The sequence below is a fragment of the Panthera tigris genome, chromosome D3, assembly GCF_018350195.1.
Source record: "Panthera tigris isolate Pti1 chromosome D3, P.tigris_Pti1_mat1.1, whole genome shotgun sequence".
NCBI lineage: Eukaryota > Metazoa > Chordata > Mammalia > Carnivora > Felidae > Panthera > Panthera tigris.
The window spans coordinates 18,798,639-18,825,567 of record NC_056671.1 but is presented as its reverse complement, the minus strand read 5'-3'; the positions used below and the strand labels follow the sequence as shown (position 1 = coordinate 18,825,567).

At 48.2% G+C, this 26,929-nt stretch overlaps 1 protein-coding gene across 9 annotated transcripts in view; it reads right to left on the bottom strand.

Moving 5' to 3' along the window:
* The window catches only part of CABIN1 (calcineurin binding protein 1), a 153,690-nt gene that overhangs the window by 88,317 nt on the left and 38,444 nt on the right, over positions 1-26,929 (bottom strand). For all 9 annotated transcript variants that reach the window (XR_006210195.1, XM_042963050.1, XM_042963051.1 and 6 more), the window contains exons 16-23: positions 25,546-25,740; positions 21,483-21,725; positions 20,019-20,175; positions 15,560-15,675; positions 9,978-10,139; positions 9,007-9,213; positions 8,641-8,786; positions 5,084-5,345 (exon numbers count right to left, since the gene is read on the bottom strand). Coding sequence is in view for 8 of the 9 variants with exons in the window: in XM_042963050.1 (XP_042818984.1) it covers positions 5,084-5,345; positions 8,641-8,786; positions 9,007-9,213; positions 9,978-10,139; positions 15,560-15,675; positions 20,019-20,175; positions 21,483-21,725; positions 25,546-25,740 (1,488 nt within the window). In the remaining variant the exon portion in view is untranslated. The remainder of the gene's footprint in view (positions 1-5,083; positions 5,346-8,640; positions 8,787-9,006; positions 9,214-9,977; positions 10,140-15,559; positions 15,676-20,018; positions 20,176-21,482; positions 21,726-25,545; positions 25,741-26,929) is intronic.

The window sequence follows — 26,929 nt, the reverse complement described above, 5'->3', positions numbered from 1 at the left end:
TCTTGGTTTTGGCTCAGGTCACGATCTCACAGTTCATGAGTTTGAGCCCCATATAAGGCTTTGTGTTGACAGCGTGGAGCCTGCTTGGGACTCTTTTCTCCTCCTCTCTCTCTCTCTCTCTCTCTGCCCTTTCCCAGCTTGCTCTGTCTCTCTCAAAATAAATAAATAAGCTTAAAAAAAAAAAAAAAAAAAGAAAAGAAAGAAAATTACCACCTAAGAATCATGAGACCATCAACGGGGGGGCACCTGGGTGGCTCAGTCAGTTGAGCATCTGACTCTTGATTTCGGCTCAGGCCATGATCCCAGGTCATGAGATCAAGCCCCGCATAGGGCTCCACACTGAGCATGGAGTCTGCTTAAGATTCTCTCTCTCTCTCTCTCTCTCTCTCTCTCTCTCTCTCTCTCTCTCTCTCTCTCTCTCTCTCCCCCCACCTCTGCCCCTCTGCCCCTCTCCCATGCTAGCACTCTTTCTCTCTAAAAATAAGTAAATAAAATGAAAAAGAAAAGAGACCATCAATGAGTGAGATATGATAGAAAGAACCACAGTGTAGGACCAGAACACAGCACAAGCCAAGTGGCTCCATCATACCCCTCCAAAATTAGATTCTGTAGCAGATCTAAGTATAAGGCAAACACTTCAGTGGAGTCTTGTTATGACTGCTCTGTAACTACGTGGCCTTAACCAAGTCACTAGCCTTCTGCCCACCCAGCTCTGCCACTGAAGGTCATACAGCCACCTACTGAGACAGGAAGGGCAACTGTGAAGAGCCCCATCTAAACTGACACCTAGCACCACATAGATCCCCACCAAGAGGCCAACACCCTCCCTGCCCCACATAAAGCACATGCTACCAGAGTTCCTGTCTTTTGTAGCTGTGCCAGTCAGAACACTTCAGACAGAACAGGAGGGATGGCCACTGAGGATCCAGCATGTTCCAGAGCTCTGCCAGACACCCTCACACCTCCTCTCCATCCAAGAGCTAGAGGTGCACCCTCTGCTGTGGCACCTCATTCACCCCATGGCCAGGGTCCCTGGCCCAGGGCCAGCCCATAAGAGGGACTAAGGAGATATCAGTTCATACAATACTGCCATACACGAGGAATGGTCAGCCCAATTACAACCAAAACCACAGCAGAAACATCAAGTTCCTCCCTCAGGACACACAGAAGGTTCTGGCTCCAAAGCCTCTGCCCTTGCCTGAGAATGGACAATAAGGGAAAGCATTGGTTTTCCTAAAACAGACACCTTTGGCAAGTTTGCAGGCAGAAGCTGAAGTACACAGCAGCTTATATAGCTATTAACACGTGCCCTACAGCTCATCTGATCAGACACAAGAAACCCAAACATAGCTCTAGCAACCAAGGAAGGGGCTGTGTCCCCATGACATATTTCATAGTAGGAAACTGCCTTGCCAGCGATGGAAAAAAAAACAGGAGGCATAGGACAGCGCTGCGAGGCAGTGTTCACCCCGGACAACAATGCAAAACCCCCTTCCTTCCCTGCCTGCTGAGACACCTGCATGCCTAGTGGATTTCCATCTCTCCTGCCACCACCTTACATTCTGGGAAGATGGCCTGGCAGCCCAGTTTCAGGCCCTGCGATACCTGGGCCAATGGCTTCGACTGGATCCGAATGGAGTTCAACCACAGAGGCTGTGAGCTATGCAGGAGAAAGAACAAGCAAAGGGAAGAGGTGTGCAGGGAGTCAACCTGTGTCTCCTGTCTGTCGCCCACTCTGCCCTTCCTGCCCCTTCCTAGGGGAGCCACAAGTTCCCTCCTCTAGGGGAGTTCTACAAATGAAACCCTCAAGTGCCAATGGCAGAAAAGGAATTCTGACTTCTCCTCATATTTACTTCCTGGAAAACCTCTATTCTGCTAAATCCCACTGGCATCACTGATGGAGGATTAGAGACAGAATCCCAAGGTCCGTGCTCCACCCACCCCAGTGAGTCCCAGTAGAGGATAATAGTCGGTGCTCCTCGTACTGCCAGGATCCATTCCCAGCCTGCTCAGCCCTGCGGCCACTGCAGTAATAACAGAAGGGAGGGAGGGGCCCTTGCGCAGGGCAGTCACCAAGAAATAGGGCTGCATGGCATGGGAAGAGCTCAACATGGTGCTGAGTGAAAGGAAGCTCGATGCCATACACAGCATGACAGCATTTAGGCTAGAGGAAAAGAACAGATAAATCATGGCATTCTTTCTAGGAGTACATGTATACATAAATAACCGTATTTTTTTTTTTTTTTTAAGTCTGGAAAGATAAACTGTAGGTTGCTCTGAAGCAGGAGTGAAATGAGGGGGTGGGACAAAAAGGTTTTAGCTTTGTCTTTACTGTTGCCAATTGTTTTAAAGAAGGTGTTTCTTCGTATAATTGACGAGGGGTTTCTATAAGTGTTAAACAAGGGTCATGCTGCTCTTCTCTCCCCCGTTTTCTTCCAGGGTTTGGCCCAGTCACAGAACCCAACACCTGTCTCTGGTCAGCTGGTTAGCAGGGTCCCTCATGGCCACGCTGCCCTTCCCTCCACCTGTGTCCTCTGCCACTGGTGCCAGGCCTACCCCCTGGATGCTGCATGTAAACCACCCAGGGACCCTGTTAAAGTGCAGCTTTTGACTATGAGTCCCTGATGCAGCCTTTTAACAGCTCCCCACCCCCTCCAACCCCCCTGAAAGAGGTTCTGATGCCCAGTCAGGTGTGGAAGCTACTGTCCTTGCTGACCTACTTGAGCAGAGAAAGAGAGGGAAAAACCTTAGGGCCAAGGTGCCCAGAGTCTGGAACCCTGAGACAACTGTCCTGGGCTCAGGGGGCAGTGACACCCAGAGCTCATGGGAAGAAGGTGAGGTCACTGGCATTCCTAAACAGTAGCCCCAGATGGTGCTTCCAGCTTACCCTCGTCAAGTGTGGGTGCTGTGCAGAGACTGGGAAATGTGTGGAAACAGAAGGGTAGCCTTTTTAAGGCTTTCCCAAAGTGTATCGCACAGCACACCGATGTCCAGCAAGACTTTGTGTGAGAAATCCAAGGCCCCCATGGCTGTCGACACAGGGTGACAACAGTCATCACAGCAGGGGAACATTCAGATGAGCCTGTGCTCTTATAGCACATCCACCCAGCATTTTCACTAAGGTCCATCCCTGCCAGCTCACTTCATTAGTTTTGTAGTCTGTCTCTTGCTGATGGTATAATGCATACCTATTGCAAAGTTAAACTGCAAATTTTGCAAAAGAGGTGGGACTTTGCAAAAGATGCGGGATTTCATGAAGCTGATGGAAGCAATGTGGGCAAAGCCTTTGCACATGAGCACCAGGCACAATTAACATGGATGACAACTGCCCAAAGGGAGGACTGCTGGTCAAGGAAGAGACCGCAACACACGCTTCTAAGGCACAAAGATGTCAGAGAATCCTGGGAGAGGCAAATAGCTCTCGAATATTTCTGCAAAAGTAGCTGTCGAAATTTAGGCTGCCAAGGTGAAGGAGCGTCATAGCGTGCTATCATAAACTATTAGAATATTAAGCTCCCCTCAAACCAACCAAACTCAATCATTCTTGGTTCGTTTGAAGAATTAATACATCCTTGTGATCACCAAAGCCCTAGTAACATAAGACTTAGGAGTTATTTTCATTATTATTTAATTACTAAGATAAAGTCCCAATCACACCTTTACCAGGGTAACTGAGCCCCACCGTTAAGTGGATTCACATTGTGACCCTTTGCTAGTGCTGACAGCAGCCCCTCCCCTTCTTCTCTGTGCTGTTGGGTAGGGATGTCACCCACATACAAAAGGGGTGACATTTATGTCATTATTACATTCTCATTTATGCTTTTTAAGTTTACTTATTTATTTTGAGAGAGAGAGGGAGAGAGAGAATAACCAGGGGAGGGACAGAGAGGGGGACAGAGGATCCGAAGCAGGCTCTGAGCTGACAGCAGACAGCCCAATGCAGGGCTTGAACTCACAAACTGTGAGATCATGACCTGAGCTGAAGTCGGATGATCAACCAATTGAGCCACCCAGGCGCCCTTCATTTATGCTTTTCCATACCAATTGAATTTTTAACACCAAGGACACCTCACTTTCAAATAAAATCAGTAAAAGCAACAAAGAGCTGTTACCTCTTTGCAGTACAAGGCTAGGACTTCCCCTACTTAGCACAATGCTAGGAGGCCAGGGTCACTGTGAGGCCAAGCATTCTGGGAGCCTGCCGCTGAAGAGTGGCAGGTGTCGGAATGGGGGGCTGGGTATGACAACAGAGGTCCACTCTCGAGGACACAGGGGCTTTCAGAGGACAGCAGTGGCACAGCTGTAGCTGAAAGCCTCAGCTGAAAACCTTCTCTCACTGGGTTCCCTCAACAACCCAATGGCAACATGAAGAAGGTCATCATCTCATTTGGGTTTTGACCACATTTGATCACTAGAAGAAACAGGCCCCTTCTGCACTCTGCTCTCCTAGGAAACCCTTCTGGATTGTCATCTTACTGCCACACCAGCCTCAAAAATGTCATGTGGTTCCTTCATTTCCAACTCAAGGAGCCAAGGCCCACAGGCCAGACACCCAGCAACCTGCACTAGGGGAGTCCCCTACCAAGATGGACTTCAAAATTCCCAAGAAGTTCCTTTGAAGGGAACAAGGAAGGGGCGCGTTGGTAGCTCAGTCAGTTAAGGTCTGACTCGAACTCAGCTCAGGTCTTGATCTCAGGGCCCCACACAGGGCTCCACACTGGGCATGAAGCCTACTTAAAAAGATAAATAAAATAAAGTAAAATAAAACATGAAGGGGACCGGAAATAGACAGCTACTTCTGGTGGCCAACACCCCTTCCCTGCCTCTCAACTGCTGGAAAACTGATGGCTGACCAGCCAGATGATAAGAACCTGGCCTTGAATTCACCAATGCCAGACTGGGTGTCTAAAGACCAGGGACTAAGCTGTCACTGACCACAGTGTGGCTTCAGTTTCACGAGAAGAATCATCCATGAGCTCCCAGCCTGGTTGTGAAGACAAGTGCAAAAAACAGATAGGACAGAACTTGGCCACCTGAGGGCACTTGGGTGGGATGGCAGCCCTTCTGCAGAGCCCCTCCTCACCTGCTGTACGAGCTCAGGGGGCAGCTCAGCTCTCCACTGCTTCAGCTGGCGCGAGGCAAAGGAGTGCAAGGCATAGGACATGGTGCCATACTCGATCCACAGGGACAGGTTGGAGCTGTCGATCTCCAGGGCCCGCCGGAAACAGTTCAGGACAGGTGTGGCGTGCTTCCAGATGGGACCATCACTCTTCAGCTCATTGGAGTTCAGTTTGTCCTGAATGCGACTGGCCCGGGCCAGGGCCATGCCTGCCCAGGAATCAAACCTGCAGTCATGACAAAAGCACCAGTGAACACACAGCTGCCCTTACAGCACTGCAGACATGGTAGCCTGGGCAAGGCACCCAGGCCCCAGGGGAGTGGTCCCAGGCCATGACCCAGAGCCCAGCTCCACCACTCATGGACTCCATGTTTCTGAGCTATGAAATGTGGCTAAGAAAACCCATATCAAGAAAGCTGAGCTGCTGGGACACCACAAGACATGTATTTTAGGTCATTCAGCATCTCGCAGGTACTCAGTAAGTGCTCTAAGAGAATCCCCATGGACTCGAGCCCAAATTATGCTAACATGGTGAGCTCTTGGACTCTGCTCCCCTTTGCTTCCCTGCTTGGAGGGGTTACCCAAAGAATGTCTCTGATGGAAAGGAAAAGGGGTGCTTTACAAGGCATGGCCCATCCAAGGTGACAGGGAGGCTCTCATCCAGCTGCCACCTCACCTAACCCCGCACTGGTAGCACCTGCCATCAACACACTCACTGACCAAAAGCACGGGGCAGCCAAGACCCTGAAAACACTGCCATGTAGCTTCTACATGGTTCTCCCTCTGGGACCTTGACCACATCCTGCCCTGTCCACCTGTTCCCAGAAGCAATATGGAGAGCAAGGGGACCACGATGGCTGAGAGCCTACAGTTCTGAGATCACCTGAAAGAAAGTGGTGGGGAAAATGTAAAAGGCTGTGATGATGACGAAGGCCAAGACAATTTCTGGGCACTTGGGAGAGTGGAATTTCCTGAGTGCAAGTACAGACAACAGAATAGACAGCAATCACATAACAGATGTTACCTTCCACATGCTGACAATTCTTGACCTACTGCTGTACTGACTTTAAAACTGGCCAACTAGCTTTCTGGACTATTTTTGACAGGTGTGGTAAGGGCAGAGCAGACTTGTGAAGCTCACACGTGCTTCTGCCGTACTCCAGGCACCCAAAGATGAAAAAGTATGAGCAAAGGAGCAGTAAAGAGGCCTGAAGGCTTAAGTGATGATGGGGGATAGCAAAAATGAAGGCTTCAGCCCCTGTGTGGAGGCCCTGAGTGTACCCTTTCCTCCTCAGGGCCTGGGATCCGGGGCTCTGCTCAGGTCACCCTGGGGGCGGAAGCATAGGGGTAGGTGTCAAGCTCCCCTCCAGATGGTGGGGAACCCTGTCAGGGACGTACCACCAGGGCCAGCTCCTTCCACACTGAGGGTTTCCCCTCTTAATTCCTCCCAGAATGCCTTCGGCAACCCCCTTTGCCCTTGCCTTGAGGGAAGGGACCAAATCACGGTGTGTGCCCATATACCTGCATAAGTACCAAAATGGAAACCACTAACCACAAATAGAAGTGACCAAGAACACAGACACCTCATCACAAAAACTCAAAATGCTTCTCTGTGTGTCACCAAAAACCAAGTCCTGACACGGGTTCTTGATTCTAGCAGAGCAGCGCACAACCCACACTCGCGGAGTGCTGACCCACAAGGACAGTAGGGAGCCCAAGGGCCAGCGATGCCACGAACTCAGGAGGAAGAAGCATCCAGAGCCTGTGCGCTGGGCTGGTACTCACGTAGGGCAGGCCTGCTCCCAGCACTGGGCTCAGAGTTGTTTGGCAGAGGGATGAGCTGTATTGGGACCTATTCCCATCTTGCCCCAGAGAATGCCACTCTATGAAACCCCTGGCCAAGGTGGCCCAATCCCAGCTGAGCAAGAGCAGATGGAGCGGTGGACGGGTCAAGAAAAGCTGTCGCCAGCATTCTCGCAGACTTGCTCTTCCTGCAGGGACCACCAACAAACACTGTGGACGGGACACACCACCACACACCCAGCTGTCTGCCATGGGCTTCACCTGTGTCTAGCAGGCTCTGAAAGTGTAAAGAAAAGGCCAGCATCCAAACTTCCATCTTAGCCAGCACAGAAGATGAGACTGAGCCCAAGTCTTCCCTGACACCTGCTCGTGAGGGCCAGAATGAAGGAGGGTCAGGACTAGGCCACCAAGTTCCTCCTGGCCCTGGGGCCAGTCCTCACAGGGCACCCCACCTCTACGGCACGGCTGCCAGCAGGCCAAGCCTGACAGATTGACTCCCTCTGAACCAGTGCACGTACAAGTTGGAAGGAGGCCCAAATGAGCTGTCACGAACCTTGTCCTGTAACCCAAAGGGCTGCTGGGTGCGAGGTGTCACACCAGGCTCTCACCTCTCCACGGGCAGGCTGGGCTTATCACCCTCACTTTTCAGACATGGAGGCAGCAGGGCAAAGGAGGTGACTCCTCACTGCCTAGAACAGGAGCACTCAGCCAGCCTGAGCGTGGATCTCCCCTACCAAACTGGTCCACAGTGACCCCAGAGAGGACATCCAGGGCCACCAACACATGGCTCCCTGCCTGAAGGAAAACATACGCTGAGCAACAAGGGGGCTGGGAGAACCTCTCCCACAAGCTACAGAAGTTGTGTAAACTGGTTTCTCTACTTAGATCCCAGCCCCTCTCCCCCGGGCCAGGTGGGTCCTGACAAGATGGAGCTCTGCGTTTTCCCCTGAGGATGGGCAGCCTCTGCGGCCTGGCCCCTGAATACTTAACCTACAGATACTACTCTGGACCTTCAGATACAAAGCTTACCTCGACCCAAGGCTTACCTCCTAGGTGTGGAGGCCATGAGAAAATGTTCCCTCTCAATCAAATGAATCAGACTTTATGAGCTTAGCAGAGCCCTTTCAGGATGAACAGGCCAACCATTACAATTTAAGAAAAAGCCACCCGGGCTCAGCGGGAAGAAAGCATGAGCCTCACATACAATAGGCTCTCCTACTTTTACTGTCATGACAATTGCTACTGCCAACACTTGCATCAGAGCAAGGAAAGAGAACTCCTAGCTTAAGTATTTCTATTACCTTCCCCTTTCCCCAAAATAAGGAAACAACCATTAGCTAAAGACACATAGTACACATCAGCCCATTTCCCAGGGCCAGAAGCCAGGAAAGGAGGCAGCACTGAACCAGGAGGATGGAACCAGATGGCACCCCATTGCCCTGCTGGCCTGGATCCAGATGGAAACCTCACACCTTCTCTGAGGCCAGTGCTCATCCCAGGTATCTTCTGGAAGGAAGACTTCTCCACTGCTCCTCTTTTTATGAAGAACCTGTCTCTTGCCTTTCCTAATAACTGCAGAGTGCTAACCATACTTTCTCATTCCTTTTCCCCTGATCTCTTTGCTATGGCAGAGAAACCCCAACCTGGCCCAGGAAAGGGTTTGCTGAGCTGGGGTCACCCCAACCCTCCCTGCTTGGCCTTATGCCCAGGTCACTGACCTGTTGGGGCAGATGCAGATGTCATGCATGTAGAACTTGATAGCCTTAGACTGCTCCTTGTTTTTGAAATGGTAATCAGCCAGGAGGTAGTAGAGCTCATTCACCACCGGAGGGGAGGGGTCGGCCCCTTCTGGAAGGCAGGGCACCTGGCAGGTGAGGGAGCAGGATAAGGGGAGATGGAGTCAGGGTCTCAGATGTGACCAGTAACGCTGCAAACCCAGGACCATTCACATTAGCACAGGACAGACACTAGGCTTCTCATGGACCTGACTTCTGGTATAGAGCAAGGAAAGCAGACAAGGTGCAGAAGCAGCAGTGCCGGAGGGAAAAATGATGGGACACAGCTCCACCATGCTCAGTTCCTACCTCGGCCGAGGTGCCCTCAATGTAGGCAGAGACTTTGTCCAGGTTCAGGGCCGGCCTTTCTGTGCGGGGCACAATGGTGGCGATCCTCTTCAGAAGGTTGGCCAAGTCAGCAGACACAGTGCTGGTCTTGTAGCTGTCAAATTCAGGAAGGGTCTTGGGCTTAAAATACTCAAACATAAACAGAGCGTCCTCCCATATAAGGTCCACCTTGAGAAAAGACAGAAAGCAGATCATAGTACAGTCAGGGTAAAGCAGAAAGGGAAAGGTTCTTCCATGGAAATAATACAGACAAGGTTACAATATGTTAGAGTGTAGAAAAAGTCCCATATACTTTTAAAAATCTGCATACTCACTCTAATTCCCAAACCCCAATGTCTGAAGAGCAGAAAAATGAACTGGCATAAGCCCAGCCTTTACAAAGACAAATGTTGGAAACTGAGGGCCACACTCTGTTGAGTCCACATGGCTGAGCCAGAGGGTAGGTTCAATCACGAGTGGGCACTGTGGCCAGGCCACTGACCCTCTCCTTGAGCCTCAGCTGCCCCACTGCTTGCTCTGGACCAGGGTGGGTCTGCATTCTACATGGGACCACAGTGGGGGCCCTGCCCAAGGAGCTTACATTCAGGGAATGGAATTGGTAAGAATAAATGACAGTACTGACAAGCCATGAGTGCTTGAAACCCAAACAACAAAAACAAATGAAAACCTCTAAGGAATTATTCATATTATCCGACTGGAAAAGGAAATCCTTTGAAAATTGCCATGCTGCACTTTTGAATGATTGGTCAACATTTACGAAGCTAGTTTTTGCAAGGAAAACCCTTTTCCTATGATCAGACTACATCTGACCATGCTCTCATTCTCCTGGTGCAACTAACCACAAGAGGTATGTGTCTGATGTCCTCCAGGAGTGCTCACGCCCCTGCTTCTCTGAGCCCCACTCCCCTGGGCAGGGGCAGGGACACCCTCACCTGCTGGGCTGAGTGCTCCTCCAGGTACCTGGCCTTGCTCTTCTTGCTAGGGAAGCTGTACAGGCAGTAGAAGCACTGTTCCAAGGCGGTCTCCAGCTCCTCCTTGTAGGGGTGCGTGTCTTCAGAGGTGGATGCAGCAAGTTCCTTCTGGAGAACGCGTACCTGTGGTAGGCAGGAAGAGACGCCTGAGGAGAAGGCCCATAGCTTCCCTGGCACAGTGGGACCCCAGGGAGACCACCATTCTATCAAGTCTGTTAACCTGAGGAGGCCGTGTCTCTTGGGCCTGTTTCCTAAAAGGGCCTGTTACCCCCACAGGAGCCATTCTGGGCCCAGATCTGACAAGTGACCAGAAGGGCGTGCTTGCCAAAGTGCCTTCCTTCTAGCGCATCCAGTCAGTATCTACCAGCTGCTAGGAGATATTATATGCCCTCTGGTAAGTTCTCTACCCACTTATTTGGCCATTCATTTGCTCCCCAAATATTTACCAAGCACCTCGTTATGTTAGGCACGATGTGACACAGTCTCTGCTTTTAAGAAGCTCAGATGGAGGGGCAGTAAATTAAACAGGTGGTTATAATGCAAATGGTAAATCCCATTAGGACTGAGGGAGTCTCTCTCAGACAAAACATCAATAAGGATTCCAGAGGATGTAAACAACACAGTCAACAAGTGATGCATCTATGAAGATTAGATTCAATGGCTATTGTTATGCCCAACTGTTACCAGATACACATTCTTTTCAAGCATCCATGAGTTTTCCAAAACTAGACAAAAAGCACATCTCAACAAATACTAAAGACAAAATATAATACACACCACATCCTCAGAACATAAGTCAGTAAAATGAGAAATCAGTACATAAAGGTAGCAAATACCACAGGTCAAAATATGGCATGCAGCTAAAAATGTACTTGGGGAAAACTTATAACCTTCAGCACTTGTACAAAAAAGAGTGAACACTGCCACTGAGTGGCCATCTAAACACAGCGTAGTTTCAGGTTGATAAGCACATGGCTTTTCCCATAGGCTTCACACATAAACTTATATCTTATATAAAAGGAAGAAGTTACTTGAAGGGCACTTTATCCACCGGGTCATTCAAACAATTCACCAAATGTCTTTTCACATAAGCTTTTATATGTAAGTTTGTAAACACATCTTAATGCTAGGAAGATGTCACTGAATGACCTTATACCTGATGTTAACCCCATGGCTTTTCCCAATGCTTCTGCACTTAATTTAGAAACATTAATACCTTAATGATAGCAAGATGTGGAAAAAAAAAAGAGTGAACACTGAAATAAGCTTTCACCGCAATAAGTGAGAAAAAGCACAAAGTAAATCCAAAGAAATGATACAGATGTATGTATGTTTATTTCCGTATTTTTATATTGTGCTATACACTATATAGTTGCATGGGTTTTTAAACTTTACATATAAAATATCATCTAACACATAACCCTTTGCACGTTGCTCTTATTCATTTCACTGAGCTATATTCACATTGATACAAATAAATCTGGTTCATTCATTTGCACTGCTCTAAGCAGTTAAACTAATTAAAATGAATGAATGGACCGGACTTATTTGTATCAATGTGAATATAGCTCAGTGAACTGAAATGAATCTTATCGTACGGGGATATCAAAATTTCAAGCTTTTTAGTATGGAAAATTCCAAACATATATTAAACTAGAAATGATAGTATAGTGAGCCCACATATGGAGCACTGATTAATAAGTCTGATTACTAAGCACTGATTACTAATAAGCACTGATTACTAAGTCTGTGCACAGCCAGTCCCTCACCCAACTGTCCCCAACCCACCCCACATCATTTGGAAACAAATCTTAGACATTACATCACTTTGTCTGTAAATATTTGTTACCATATTTTTTTTTTTTTTTACCTTTTCTAATGATAGCATTAAGGGTGTTTATCCTTTTTTGTATATGTGTTATAAACAGCATTATGGTTAACATCCACCAACATGCTATTCTTTATATGCATGTGAAAGTTTCTTTTTCTTTAGTGTGGATTCCTATAAAAGGAATTACCAGGTCACAGGGTTTGCACATTTGCAACTTTAAAAACTGTATTTTCAAATTGTTTGCCAAAATAGTTGAACTAATTAATTCTATACTTAAAAATTTTTTTTTATGTTTATTTTTTTGACAGAGAGAGACAAAGTGTGAGCAGGAGAGGGGCAGAGAGAGAGGGAGACACAGAATCTGAAGCAGGCTCCAGGCTCTGAGACGTCAGCACAGAGCCTGATGCTGGGCCCGAACTCATAAACTGCAAGACCATGACCTGAGCCGAAGTCTGACACTGAACCAACTGAACCACCCAAGCGCCCCACTAATTTTATACTTCTGATGGCAGGATGGAAATTCCTACACAGCCCCATCAGCCCTAGGTATCACAGACAAATGTTGATGACTGTCTGAAAGGACAAAATGGTATTCCATTGCTTTTAATTCCTTTTTAATAAAGAATTTATGGTTGTTAGTGAGGTTGAGTGTCTTTTCATGTTTACTGGCCTTTAAGGTTTCCTCTCTAGTGATCTGTTCATATAATTTCCTCATTTTTCTCTTGGACTTTTTTCTTTTTCTATGGATTCGTGGAGTTTTTTAAATACCCTGAATTCCAGTCTTTTGTCTGATATGTATGTTTCACCAGTTTCACACGCACGTGTGTGTCTGTGTGTGTGTGTGTAGTTCTATCACTATGCTATTTTATGTGGAACTTTGTGTATAGTGTTTGTTTTACAGAATTTTAAAATTTTAATGTCAGATTTATTAGTCCTTTCCTTTATGGTTTATGGGGGTGAGGGAAGGACGGTAAGGAAGAGTATACTATCCTTCCTGTAACTTTTTATTTCTATTAGAAGACAGGATTGAAGCAAATACAGCAGATGGTTAATGTGTACACAATCTGGGTGGTAGTACCAGGACACAGTGTAACAGGGACAGTCTGGAAGTTAGTAAAGGCTCTATAGAAAAGGCGCCATTTGAGTTGAGTGTGGATGAATGGTTAAGAATTCAGCAACCTGAATATAACATATGAAAAGAAATACTAACTCAAGAAAAGATGAGATCCAAGAGGATTTCTCCCTCAGAGAATACTTCCACTCTATCCAAGAAGAAAAAATCCACACAAAAGATCTCCCCATGTCAGTCACAAAGCACTCCCAAGACACAATCCTTTATCTGAAGACCACTAACCTGGGGCAATGGGAAGAGCCAGCAATAAAGTATTCACCTTCGTAACCGCCACAGCACCCAGAATGGTGAATGCTCAGCAACCATTTGTAGATCAATGAATGAATAACTTTATGTTTGTTCATTTATTTATTCAAGAAACATCAACTGGACAGTAATCTATGTCAGCCACTGCTCAGGGCCCTAGAGATGCTTCAGGCAGCAAGACTAAAAAGGTCTCTGATCTCAGGAACACACCAGCTAGCAGAGAGGCACGTGACACAGAAACAAATAGCAGGGCTGCTCAGCAGTCATGAGGACAGAGTGGCAGGACCAGGGAAGACTTCTTTTAGAAGGTGTCCTCTGAGCTGAGACCAACATGGCAGGAAGGAAAGGGCAAGCCAGACATGTAGACCCCGGGGCAGAGTATGACAAACAGAGGGCATGAGGTGGTCAGGACCTGAGCAGAGAGAGAGAGCACTCAATAAGCAGAGGCCGAGTCCACAAAAGTGAAGTTGCTGCAGGAGCTGGAAGAAAGTAAAGGCTAGGCCTCGGGTAGGAAAATCAGGAGCTATGAAATGAAACATGGCGGTACTCCTATCACGTCCACTCCCTCAGATTCACTTAGCAGATCCTGGCAGCTAGAATTCATACTCTGCCAAAAAAGATGTAGACTAAGGAAAACCCAGAGTATGGTCATCCCATCATCGCCCCTGCTGCCTACCCAGGAGGCACCTCAGCACCACTTCTGCCGGGTACCAGCTTGCAAAGGGGCTGACTCATTCTTGACTCTCCCCCAAGCAGCGTAAGGGAAACTGCTTTGGAGAGGTGACCCTGTGGAAGTAGAACAGTGACCCCACACTCTCTCATTGGGAGAGGGAAGGCAGAAAAAGGAAGTTGCCAATTCCTGAGCAGCAATACAGTCTAAGCTTGGCACAATTCTTCCAAAAATGGTCCTGAAGCGTGGCGCTGACCAGGGTGAGCACCCGGGAGGCCCTCAGAACTCACAGGGTAGAGCAGACACTCAGGCATCTACAGCTGGGGCTCCTGCCAAGTCTCCACCTCCTCAGCACAAGTGGTCTGCAAACTGTCAAGCCCTACACACACACATTAGCTCTATACGTATTCTCAGTCTCGTTCATTCATTCAATCCATTACTTATTAAACACCTACTATGGGCTACATATGCTGTGTGCTAAGGTACTGGGATCCAGCAGTGAACAAAAGTAACAAAAATCCCTACCTTCAGGGAAGTTACATTTTAATGGAGAAGAGACGCACAATAAACATAACAGATAAATAAATTATATGGCATGCTAGAAGATGGCATGAGCCATGGGGAAAGCACAGGACAGAGGAGGAACACCAGGACTGGGGAGGCAGGAGCTGCACTTGTAGAGAGGATATGCTCACTGAAAAGGTATACGGCAGAGGTCAGCAAACCTTCTCCTGAAGGGCTATGTAGTAAATATTTTAGGTTTCACATACCACACGGACTCTATCAGAGCTCCTCATCCCTGCCCCTGTATTGCCAAAGCAGCCATAGTTAACATGTAAATGAATGGTTGTGGCTATGTTCCACTAAAACATTTATTAATAGACACTGCTGGGAGCCTGGCTGACTCAGTTGGTTAAGCGTCCGACTTCGGCTCAGGTCATGATCTCGCGGTTCGTGAGTTAGAGCCTCGTGTCGGACTCTGCACTGACAGCTCAGAGCCTGGAGCCTGCTTCAGATTCCGTGCCTCACTCTCTCTCTCTGCCCCTCCCCAGCTTGTGCTCTCTCTCTCTCAAAAATAAAGACACTAAAGAAAAAAATTTTTTTTTAAACAGACACTGCAGGCTGGGTTAGGTGCCCCTCTCATGCTCTGTAACCTGTCTGCGCTGCTTGGCCTCACACTCAGCAGTGAGGTTTGGGGACAGGAATCATGCTGCTTATCCCCAGTAAGCCCAGTCAATCACAGCTGCTAGTAAGAGACAGCTATCTGTACTCACTAAATACTTATTTACTAAATAGCTATTGATTCAGCAACTACTACCTTTCGTGAGTGGTGCTGGGCAAACAGGATTCATTGGAAGGTGGTGGTGAATGCAGTTATTGCCTCTAAATTACTATGAAGGGCCTGGCCCTATGCCTGACACACACAAAACAGATGCAGTCACGATTAGTGGTTCTAAATCCACTTGTAGGTCAAGGCCAGGTCCAGAAGCCGTGAACCTCAGGCGCATAAGGGAACCAAGTTCAGACTTTCTGGCAACTCTGAGTAGTCACATATGAATCAAAGAAGAGCAGTGGGCCCCAGTACAGGGGGAGGCCAAGCAAGCCTCAGGACACCAAACCATCCCTCCCGCCCCACCAGCCCTGGCCAAGAGGGCAACGCTTACATAGAATCGCAGCAGAGCCCCATCGGAATTGCAGCACCAGGACCTTCTCCCCAAATACTCGTGGGCAGTGTTGAGCAGCATGAGGGAGGATGGGAGCATGGGCGTCTCAGCCATCACTAGGGAAAGACCAGACCGACAGAATTAGCGTGGGGACACTTGTGGGACTTGCAAAGCTCAGTCTCTCCTTTGTGGGCTTTTCTGTCTTTACCAAAGTGGCCACAGATTTTTCTTTCTTTCATTTTTTATCTTTTTGTCCTCTTAAGTAAGTTAATGACTTGATTGGCTTTACAAAAGCAATACATACTTTTCAAAAATCAATTCAGGAGCACCTGAGTGGCTCAGTCAGTCAAGCATCCAACTCTTGACTTCAGCTGAGATCATGACCTCGGTTCATGAGATAGAGCCTCGTGTGGGGCTCCACCTTGGGATTCTCTATCTCCCTCTCTCTCTCTGCCCCTGACCTGCTCACATACTCTCTCTCTCTCAGAATAAATAAATACACTTAAAAAGAAATCCAAATCATACAAGAAGACATAAGGAATGCCTTATCCACCTCCAAATAAACATGCTGATGTTCAGTGAACATCCCTGGAAGCAGCTTTCTGGGCATATAGGAAACATTGTGAAAGAGAGAGAGAAGTAACTTTTAATAATGAAACCCGGGGCACCTGGGTGGCTCAGTCGGTTAAGCGTCCAACTTTGGCTCAGGTCATGATCTCACAGTTCGTGGGTTCGTGCCTTACATCGGGCTCTGTTCTGACAGCTCAGAGCCTGGAGCCCGTTTCAGATTCTGTGTCTCCTCTCTCTCTCTGCCCCTCCCTGTTCATGTTCTGTCTCTGTCTCAAAAATAAAAAGTAAACAGTAAAAAAAATTTAAAAAAAATAAAAATAATGAAACGCATACTATATATACCATTTCTTAACTTCAAGATTCTTATTCTAAGGTCTTTTGGAATATTACAGATGCAAAAAAGAATGACTACCTTTCAGTTAAGTGTAGGTTCACCACTAGAATGATTACTAGCTCCTTAAAGATCCTTCAGTGCTTCTGAAACTCTGGACTATGACCCACTAGTGGGCTTGTAACTAGCATTTTTAAAGAGGATTAAGGATAGAACACAAAACAGAAAATACCAGTGCATCTCACGCCCAGTAGAATAAGAATTCTTTCATGAAATTTATGTCATACTTTTTACTATTGGCCAGTCCCTGTCAAAAAGGTATGAAAGGCATGGATTTAAAAATAAAAAGGGGCACCTGAGTGGCTCAGTCAGTTGAGTGTCCAACTCTTGATTTCAGCTGGGGTCATGATCCCATGGTCATGAGATGGAGCCCTGTGTCAGGCTCAGCGTGGAGCCTGCTTAAGATATTCTCCCCCACCCTGCCCCACCCTGCTCTCCGCACCACCCCTTTGCCCCCTGCTCCTCTCCCCAGCTTGTGTGCTCTTTAAAATAAATATATAAATAAATAATTTTTAAAAATAGAGGCGCCTGGGTGGCTCAGTCAGTTAAACATTCAACGCTTGGTTTCTGCTCAAGTCATGATCTCATGCTGGTTGGTGAGTTCAAGTCCCATATCAGGCTCCATGTGGAGGCTGCTTGGGATTCTATCTCCCATTCTCTGCCCCTCCCCCACTTTCTCTTTCTCTCTTAAAATAAATAAATAGACTTAAAAAAATTTTTTTAATAAAAAACATAACTCAGAAAATCATGAGGAAACTAAACTATGCTAATTTTTTATGGATCTTTTAGCTTCCATTTTCAACAGCATCAAGTGATTCTATTATACAAGATGGGAGATAGCCTTGTAACACTTCCTCCTTTCTCCTCATCTCCCAATTTTGTTGTGCATATTATTTGTAGCACTTCAGGTTTGCACCATTGACACTCTGTTCTGCAACCATAATTAGCATAACTGCTTTCTCTCAATTCCAAGGGTGCTCATCTCAAATCCTTGCCTGTGGCTTTTCCACTCCTGACGAATTTCATTCTGACTCATGTTGGTTTACTGACTTCATCCTCCAGTGACATCTTTAAAAGCACCCACAGGAGCTGGAATCCTGATTTATAAATGTCTGTTCCTACTATTAATTACAAACAACCTGGCTAGATGTCCTAGATCGTACCATCGTTCCTTGACAACCATGTAGACTTTTAGACATCACCTCAACTGCTCTGAATGCAGCTAGGGAGAAATCTGAAATGAGTCTCATGTTTTACCTGTGAAGATAAATCATTTTTTCAATTTAGAAATCTAAAAAATACTTATTTATTTATATTTATTTATTTATTTATTTTTGAGAGAAAGAGCAAGTGAGCGAGCATGTGCTTGCACAGGAGCAGGGGTGGAGCAGAGGGAGAAAGAGAATCTTAAGCAGGCTCCGTGCCCAGCATGGAGCCCAGTGTGGGACTCAATCCCATGACCCTGGGATCATGACCTCAGCAGAAATCAAGAGTTGGACACTCAACCGACAGAGCCACCTAGGTACCCCTAAAAAATCTTTATTCTTCAAGTAGGATGTATCTTGTGGCGTTACCAATTTTTCATGGTACATGCTGAACAATGAATCTGCAAGCTCAATTTTTTTTTACAGAGAAATGTTCCCATATTTGACAGTGGGTTGACCGCTTATCCTATTTCACTGCTGGGGTCTTTCCTTTAGGAGCACTACCTAGCCTCACACTGGACAACCTGTTTCCCATATCCATCCTCTTCTCGTTAATGCTGTTAGCTCTGACCTGCATCCATTGGTTTCCGTTCTAGCCATGCTCATTCTGTTCCTTGCTGTCTGGTTTGTTAGTTGTAACAGTGAGACTTGGTTTATAATGTTTTCCCTTAGTTTTGCAATTTTCCTTTTTGTTTCATTCTGCTTATGAGCTCAGATTTTTTAATAAATTCTTTCTTGTGCAAATTGTTACAGGGTCCCTGCCTTTGTTCCTCAATGTAAGTTTTCTTCCTGACTGAGTTCGTGTGTTTCTTTTTTTGTCCCCCACACAGGGTGGGGGACAGGCTACGCTATGTCAGCACAGTGGCCATGTCATTTCTTTCTACCCTGCTCATGGTTAGGGCACTTCCTCCACACTACATAAGTAGCTCTAATATATCACCAATGAATTTTCTGGGGCACTCTCCCAAATATAAGCTCAATTTGCCCTTTCCTTAAAACCATAATTTTAAAGCAGGTGTTGCTCTCAATTCACTTGTCCGTAACCTATGTCTACAGAGACAGAAGAAGGGAGATCATAGGGCTAGTGCTGCACACAATCCTTGCCAGAGAGCCTGGACTTGGTTCTCTCTCGGAGATCCCCTTTAAGGTACGCCTAGCTGCCCAGCAAGAGGAGTGCAGTCAGCAGACAACCCCCAACCGCCGGCTCCTTCAGGGTCTGCTACAGCTGCAGAGATGCACCCCACCCAAGGTCACAGGCTTCCTGCAGGAGTCCATGTACAGTGATTGAGCAAAATGGGAGAACAGGGCTCCCGGGTGGCTCAGTCGGTTGAGTGTCCGTCTTCAGCTCAGGTCATGATCTCACAGTCCATGAGTTCAAGCCCCGTGTCAGGCTCTGTGCTGACAGCTCAGAACCTGGAGCCTACTTCGGATTCTGATTCTATGTCTCCCTCTCTCTCTGCCCTGCCCCTGCTTGCACTGTCACTGTCTCTGTCTCTGTCTCTCTCTCAAAAATAAATAATAAACATTAAAAAAATTTTTTTTAAAAGAATGATGGGGTATCTTTGTTTAAAAGGTCATTTAGCTGTTATGGTTATTTCTTCGATTCACCACATTTCCTACCACTGCATTGACCTGGCTCAAGTGCCATCTCCATAAAGAGTCCTGGGCTCTCTCTCCAGCTTCTCATTCACAATTACTCATTTGTCACCCTCATGTGCCAGACACTGATTTGGCAAATGGTAGCTTTATTATTTCATTTTGTCCTCAGAACAACCCTCTGAGATAGGTACCATTATTCCCAGCATATACGTGGGGAATACAGGCTGAGAGGTTGTATGACTTGACCAAGGTCACGCAGCCAAGATGTGATAGTTGGGATTTGGACCTGTGCTCACTCCATACTACCCTCCAGCTGTGCACATTGCTGCCCTGACTGGCTCACGCCAGCAGGGGCCAGGGGGCGTGGTGGTTAAGTGCAAAGGCTAGTGCATGGCTACCCATCTCATAGGGCTATTTTGGGGATTAAAGGAATTAGCAAGTTTGAGACTGCCTGGAGCAGTGTCCGTGCTCCTTGTAAGCACTCCCCACGCTGTCACTCTATTACCACCTGCACCAGACATGAAATACCACACACCCACTGCCTCTCGACCCCACTGTGCAATGAGCTCCCCGAAGAAGCCTCTGCTTCTGTCCAGGCCCCACACAAAATCCTACTGACTGAGCCCCAAGCCCACTCACAGCATCTGGATAGGACTGTCAGGGCCCACCTCCACCCAGAACCATTTCCTGCCACCTTCATCCGTTGGGTTCTGAAGCTGTTGCTGGTGACACAGGGAGTGGAAGGTGTCCTCTTCCTGCCAGATGATTCGATGCAGGATGATCCAGGGCAGCACTGAGGAGACATGGGGCTCCTTGGGCTCCTCTTGGACGGCCATGCTGCAGTCAATGACCTAGGAGAGGGAGAACAGGGGTGTCACAGTAGGGCCAGCTCTCCCTCCAACCCTCTGGGGTGACCCCTCAGGGCAGAGGCGGGGACATGACTAGAAAGCACTCCAGCACTCCAGTCATCAGAGTCCCAGGGTGCCCAACAACAGTGGTAAGCCCAGGCATCAGAGGAGCCCGCTCCAGCAGTCCTCCCTATGCCACATGCAGTTCCTGAGGCCCTCTGCACCTATTGTGTGCCAGGACCCATGCCAGATGTGAGGGTTACAGAGGTGAGCAGGGCACGGGGGAGGTGACAGCCTGGGGGGAAGAGAACCACAGACAAGCCACTCAAGAGTTAAGAATCAGTATAGTCGCTGTAATTAAAGCAAATGAGGGCCACAGTGGGGTCGCAGAGGAAGGGTAGGGACAGACAGAGGAGAACCTTGATGTTTCCAGGTGAGTGGTTGTGGTGGAACCAATACTGAAGAGGGCAGGAACTAGGGGTACAGGACAGGCATGCAGGCAGAGGCCCAGAGACAGACAAGGAAGTAGATGAGTGGAGAGGAGGCCAGGCAGGTTCAGACACCTTGGGTGATGGGCAACCAGGGGGAACATGAAGGGTTGGAGGGAGGGAGGAGCACACTGGTATTTCCATGTCAGAAAGGTGCCTCTGTGGCAGGGTGGTGGCTGCACCAGGAGTGTAGAGGGGCGGGGAGCACGCTCCCATAGTTCAAATAAGAGACTCTGCCTGGGTTAAGGCAGAGCGCTACAGATGCAGAGGAGAAACAAAGGATGGGGACGTTACGGACATGGATTTGGCAAGACCTGCGCTGATGGCCTGAAGAGCTGTTGTCCGGAAAGAGCCAAGGGTGGCTTCAGGAAAGTTTCCTGCTACGAAGCCCACCTGGACGATGCGGAGTACTGGGACCACCCCTTGGCTAGGAGAGCCAGGACAACGTGGGGTGGTGGAGAGCCCCGGCAGGGAGACAGAGGGCCTGGGTTCCAGCCCCAGCTCTACCTCCTGCTGACCACACACAGGTCAGGGCCTCCTGCTCTGAGCCCGCTTCTGTCACTCAGGGATGGGTGGTCTGGAAGAACCCTGTGATGCCAAGTGCTCAGCAAGCTGCAACCCCCAGACCCGAGCAGTCCCAGGAAGGTGTGCGGCCAGTGCACAGCCACCCACTACCTGAGGTGCCCGCTTCCTGCAGCCAGAGTAGCCAAGGCGCCCCTCTGGGGTCCCTAGCTTGCAGTGAAAGCCAGTGAGCTACGAAGGGGGGATTCCGAGAACCACACCTGCTGGTGCAGGGCAGCGCACGAAGGAGTGGGAGATTACCTGGATGAGGTTGTTGGTGAGCCGGGTGAGGCCAGTGGAGGACGATGATTCCTTCAGGATGCTGCCACTGCTGTCAGCTGAGAGTGCCTGCTCGATGCCCAGCAGTAGCTGGGTCACCGTGGCCACCCACTCCTCCTTGGCTGAGGACTCACTCGCATTCACCATCTGCTGGACGGCCTCGTGCAGAGCCACGTCGGAGCACTCAAAACACTGCCGGTGGTCCTTCAACCGGAGCAAGGAGTCCTGAGCACAGGGAGGGGCGAGGAGGAGGGCGTGCCGTGAGAGGACTGTGATGGCGCTCTCCACGCCTGGTCCTCAGGACTGAGGGGCAGTACAAAAAAAGGGGAAGCGGAGGCCTTCCACGGGCCTTGAGGCATCTGTGAGGTCACATGGCGATCTACGTGCAATCACGGCATGGTGTGTGCCAGCCAGCGGGCTTTCAGAAAGGTGCTTGACCTCTGCACCTCAGTTGCCTCATTTATGAAGCTGGGACACGGAGGCCAGAGTGGGCAAACTGCCTAGGTGAGACTGAGTGACTCCACCACCTCTGTCAGCTCTCACCCCAAGCCACTGTGCCCCAGGCCACCCAGTCATGCGCTCATCCAGTGCCACGGCGCTCAGGGGTCTCAGCAGGGGAGGGGTCTCAGCAGACTGTCGGGGAGGGACTCTCTCTGCGGAAGAGGACCTGAGCCAAGGTCACAGCAGAGGCAACTAGCCAGGCAGCACTGAGGTCATCAGTCTAAGAGTCCCCATCTCCCCCCCCAACAGGTACCCTCGTGGAAGAAGGTGAGTGGGAGCATGAAATGAGCTGTTGTACCTAGCACACTCAGCACCGTGTCCTGGCACATGGAACTCTCAGAACACCACACTATTTTAAAATCCCCTCTTTGGGAGCCACCATCTTTTGTGAAGCTCCCTTTCCTTTTGCTCTAGAACATAACCCATTTAAGCACCTCAGTCTGAGCCACTTTCATCATCATGCTGCTGTGTGAGGAAACTCGGCCTGGCTGTGAATTTGCAGATCTGGCAGGCGGCCTGTTAGACCAGCAGGAAGCACCTGCCAACCGGTGCCCCCTCAGGCTCTGACCTCGCTGCAGCTGAGGGCTGGCAACAGCTCCACGCGACACAGCTCTTTGAGGTAACGCAGACAGGGGTGGGGCAGAAATGCCCAAAACCGCCTTTGGGATGTGCTGCAGTATCTGAACATAAATCAAAACCACCCCCAATTTAAAAGCCCTAATTGCCAGGAAAATGGGGCCTGTGTTTCTTTAGAGAAAGCCAGCACTCTTTAGCAGGAGGCCAGAGGTATGAAGGAGCCTATGGGGTGCAGACATGGAACCCAAAGGCTGACCCTTCCTGATCAAACACCAAACACCTGAGGGACAGGGGCTTATTTTGTAGCAGGATAAAGACTGTGGACCTGAAAGTGCAGCCAGCATTGCCATGAAAGTCAGGGACAAGACAAGGACCCGTCAGCAGTGCTCTAATGTGACATAATGCCCAGGGCTCAAACTTAGAAAGAGCTAAAAAGCACAAGAATAACTGCCAACAAGTGAGGAGACCAAATTACCGTTGACTGTGGGCAAAATGATCATCTACCCGAAAAAAACAGAAACTATCAGAAATAATGGGAATGAAGCACAGTGGCTAGATTTAAAATAAGCATGCAAAAAATCAGTTGGGTTCCTATAAACCAGAAATGCACAGTTGGAAAACATAATGACCAAAAAAAAGACCCTGCTCAAAATCACAACCAAAAATATCAAGAACTTAGAATCAATTCAACCTGAAGAAACTACATGATTATATCAAAGACCATAAAAGGCAGCTTGCCCAAATAGGGAGGGAGACCCATCATACAGCTAGAGGGGAGGATTCAGGCCCTCCCTCCCCTACATACACCGTATGAAAGCTAGATGAAGCACAATAAACATGAAACATTAACACCACTAGAAGAAAACAAAGGCAAACAGACTTTTAATCTATTTGTTGACATGCTTCTTGTCTGTCTCCCTTCTAAAATATAGGTTCTGTCAAGCGGGCCTTCTCCCCTGTCCAGTGCCAGACACGCTGTAGGAACTCAATCCATGTGTGTAGAATGAGTGGATAAATATTCTTCCAGTCTTGAAAAGGCTATCTAAGCATAATAAACAAAATCATAAATGTTTGCAAATATCAAAAGATTTGACAACACAAAATTCACAACATTTAAAAAGGCCACAATATAAAAGCAAACTGGCATGGGGCGCCTGGGTGGCTCGGTTGAGCGTCCAACTCATGATTTCGGCTCAGGTCATGATCCCAGGGTTGTGGGATCAAGACCCACATCGCACTCCATGCTGAGTATGGAGCCTGCTTAAGATTCTCTCCCCCGCCCCCCCACCCTGCTCTGCCCCTCTCCCCTCTTGTGCTCACTCTCTCACTTTAAAATAAAAAAATAAATAATAAATAAATAAAAGGAGACTGGGAAAAAAAATATTTCCAACATTTGATGAAAAAAGATTAGTATCTTTAAAATATAAAAAGCACTCCAAATCAATAAGAAAACACACCCCCTCTGTAAGAAATTGAGGAAAAAACAAGAGTCACTTAATTCTCAAAAACCAGGAACTTCGACAGCACTTGGCCCAGGCCTTACCACAGCCCTCTCAGTACTGCTCAGTGCCCATCCAACCCAACAATGGAGCACCCTGCCACACCCAAGAGTTCTGGACGACAGGAGCAAGCTGACATCTGAATCACTGGGGCCTTCTTATCAGGCACACCGAGGGCTAGCCTCTCCCCCCTCTTTCTCCCCACCTAATGGCATCCCTGGCACACCCAGACATCCCTCCCACATGCAGTCATGCTGGACACTCCTCCACTCCACCCCCCAAGCCTGCCATGGTACCTGAAGTCAGACAAATCTCATTCCCTGATCTCAGCATGAACCAGCCTGAGCCTACTCTGCCAGCAGCTAGAACCTCCCTTTCCTCCCTCCCAATGTCCCTCCCTCTCTCCCTCCTCCCTCCCTTCCTTCTTTCCTTCTCAGAATCAACTGTTTCCTCTCCTTTCACCACGATGGAGATGCCTCCGTTTGCTCCTATAGTCATAGCTCTTAACTATTTCCCAGTTCAAGAAAGTTAATTGAAATGTCTCAAACAATATGAACAAAAAGCCTGGGAGAAGATTGGGCTCTCTTTCCAAATTGGAGCGGAAGGACCCAATAAGATGATAAATATAACATGATTAGTGTGTGACCCATAGAGATGGGATGCCAGGCCACCCAACACCATTAAGCACATCATGTTTATCACCTTCCATGTTTATCATCCAACCCCATGCTTCCCAAAGATGGCAGCACTGATGAGAGTCGGCACCCATACGGTGCTTGCTACATGCCAGGCATGGTGCCAACACACACTAACTGGTATAAACCCTACAGCAGGTCTCTGAGGGATGAACGATGATCATCTCCATTCTAGAGATGAAGAACCAAGGCACAGAGAGACTGAGAAACTGCCCAGTGCCCAGCAGATCCTGATGCCCAGCGAGCTCTCAGTAAGAGTTTACCTCCTAAAGAAGGGAGGCATGGAGGGAGCCGAGAGGGTGCATGGCTTCAAAACACCACTGTGGTGTTCTTTTTCCTCAAGCACACGATCGTACATGGGTATTTATTTGATCTTGATTACATCGTAGGGTTTGTCCATTTTAACAACTACTCAAAGCTCAATTTCAAAGGTAATATAGAAAGACAGGCAGATGAACAAATGGGTGAATGGATGGGTGACATCCTGACTTTTCTGCCTTCCTCCTCTGCCAGGCAGACGTTCTGATTCAAGTGTGGGCTCATTTTGAGCCACACAGAACCCTGGAACCTGCACTCCTAGGTTCCAGCTTTCCGCCAGTCTTGACCGTATCTTCCAACTAGCATCTTCCTGGATGCCAGTTAGCAGTTTTTACTCCTACTATTTTCTTCTAGATTCGTGTTCTTGAAAGCCACCTCAAAGCCTTCAGAGAATAAACTCACAACCAAGCAAAGAAGGTATGAGGTCAGAGTGAGGGGAACTGTGGCCACACACACCTGCAGCAGCAGCAGCTGGGCTGGTCTCTCTGGAATGGAAGTCATAAACTCCAGGTGTTTGGCTCGGTCAAATCCACTGGTACACAAGGTTGGGCGGAGCAGATGCACAACGGCTTTGTAGTCACCAGCCTCGTACAGCCGCTGAATCTCCTCCAGGGACTGGCACCGCTCCAGCGACTTCAGGTTCTTATCAATCTGGAAAAGGCCCAGAATGCTGCCCGATGACAAACCTCTCACACTCTCTGAATCTGGCCAGTGTCTGCATTTACCAGACCCAGATGAGGAGTACAAAAGTAGACTTCCCGTCAATACATCAGCATTTATATAAAACAAATGCTTTACAAAAAGTACTTCTACAGGGGCGCCTGGGTGGCTCAGTCGGTTAAGTGTCCGACTTCAGCTTGGGTCATGATCTCACGGTTCGTGAGTTCAAGCCCCGCGTCACACTCTGTGCTGACAGCTTGGCACCTAGAGCCTGCTTTGGATTCTGTGTCTCCCTCTCTCTCTGATCCTCCCCTACTCGCGCTCTGTCTCTCTGTTGCTCTCAAAAATAAACATTAAAACAAAAAAATTTTTTAAAGTACTTCTATTAAGGTCAAAGCATTCAATTCTTTAAAAAAGAAACCTAGGGGGGCGCCTGGGTGGCTCAGTCAGTTGAGCGTCTGACTTCGGCTCAGGTCATGATCTCACAGCTTGTGAGTTCAAGCCTCGCATTGGGCTCTGTGCTGACAGCTCGGAGCCTGGAGCCTGGAGCCTGCTTTGGATTCTGTCTGTCTGTCTGTCTGTCTCTCTCTCTCTCTCCCCCTTCCCCACTCACACTCTGTCTCTCTCTCTCAAAAAATAAACATTAAAAAAAATTTTTTAAAGAAAAATAAATAAATAAAAAAGAAACATAGCAGAGGCACCTGGGTGGCTCAGTTGGTTAAGCATCTGACTCTTGGTTTGGGCTCAATCAGGTCATGATTTCACAGTTCATGAGTACAAGCCCCGCGTCAAGCTTTGCACTGACAGTGTGGACCCTGCTTCAGATTCTCTCTCTCCCTCTCTCTCTGCTCCTCCCTTGCTTGCTCTCTCTCTCTCAAAAATAAATAAGTAAACTTAAAAAAAATTGCAAAACATGGGGTGCCTGGCTGGTGCAGTCAGAGGAGCATGTGACTCTTGATCTCAGGGTCATGAGTTCAAGCCCCATGTTGGGTATAGAGATTACTCAAATAAATACACTTAAAAAAAACTCTGCAAGACTCTGAAGGCCACTTTGAGCTGATGTGGACATGTCACAGCCATGGAACTGTGCTGAGGATTGAGGCGGCACAGTGATAACAGGATCAGAACCCAGCACAGCCTAGCATACATGGCTCTGCTGACCCAGCCCCACAGCCAGACC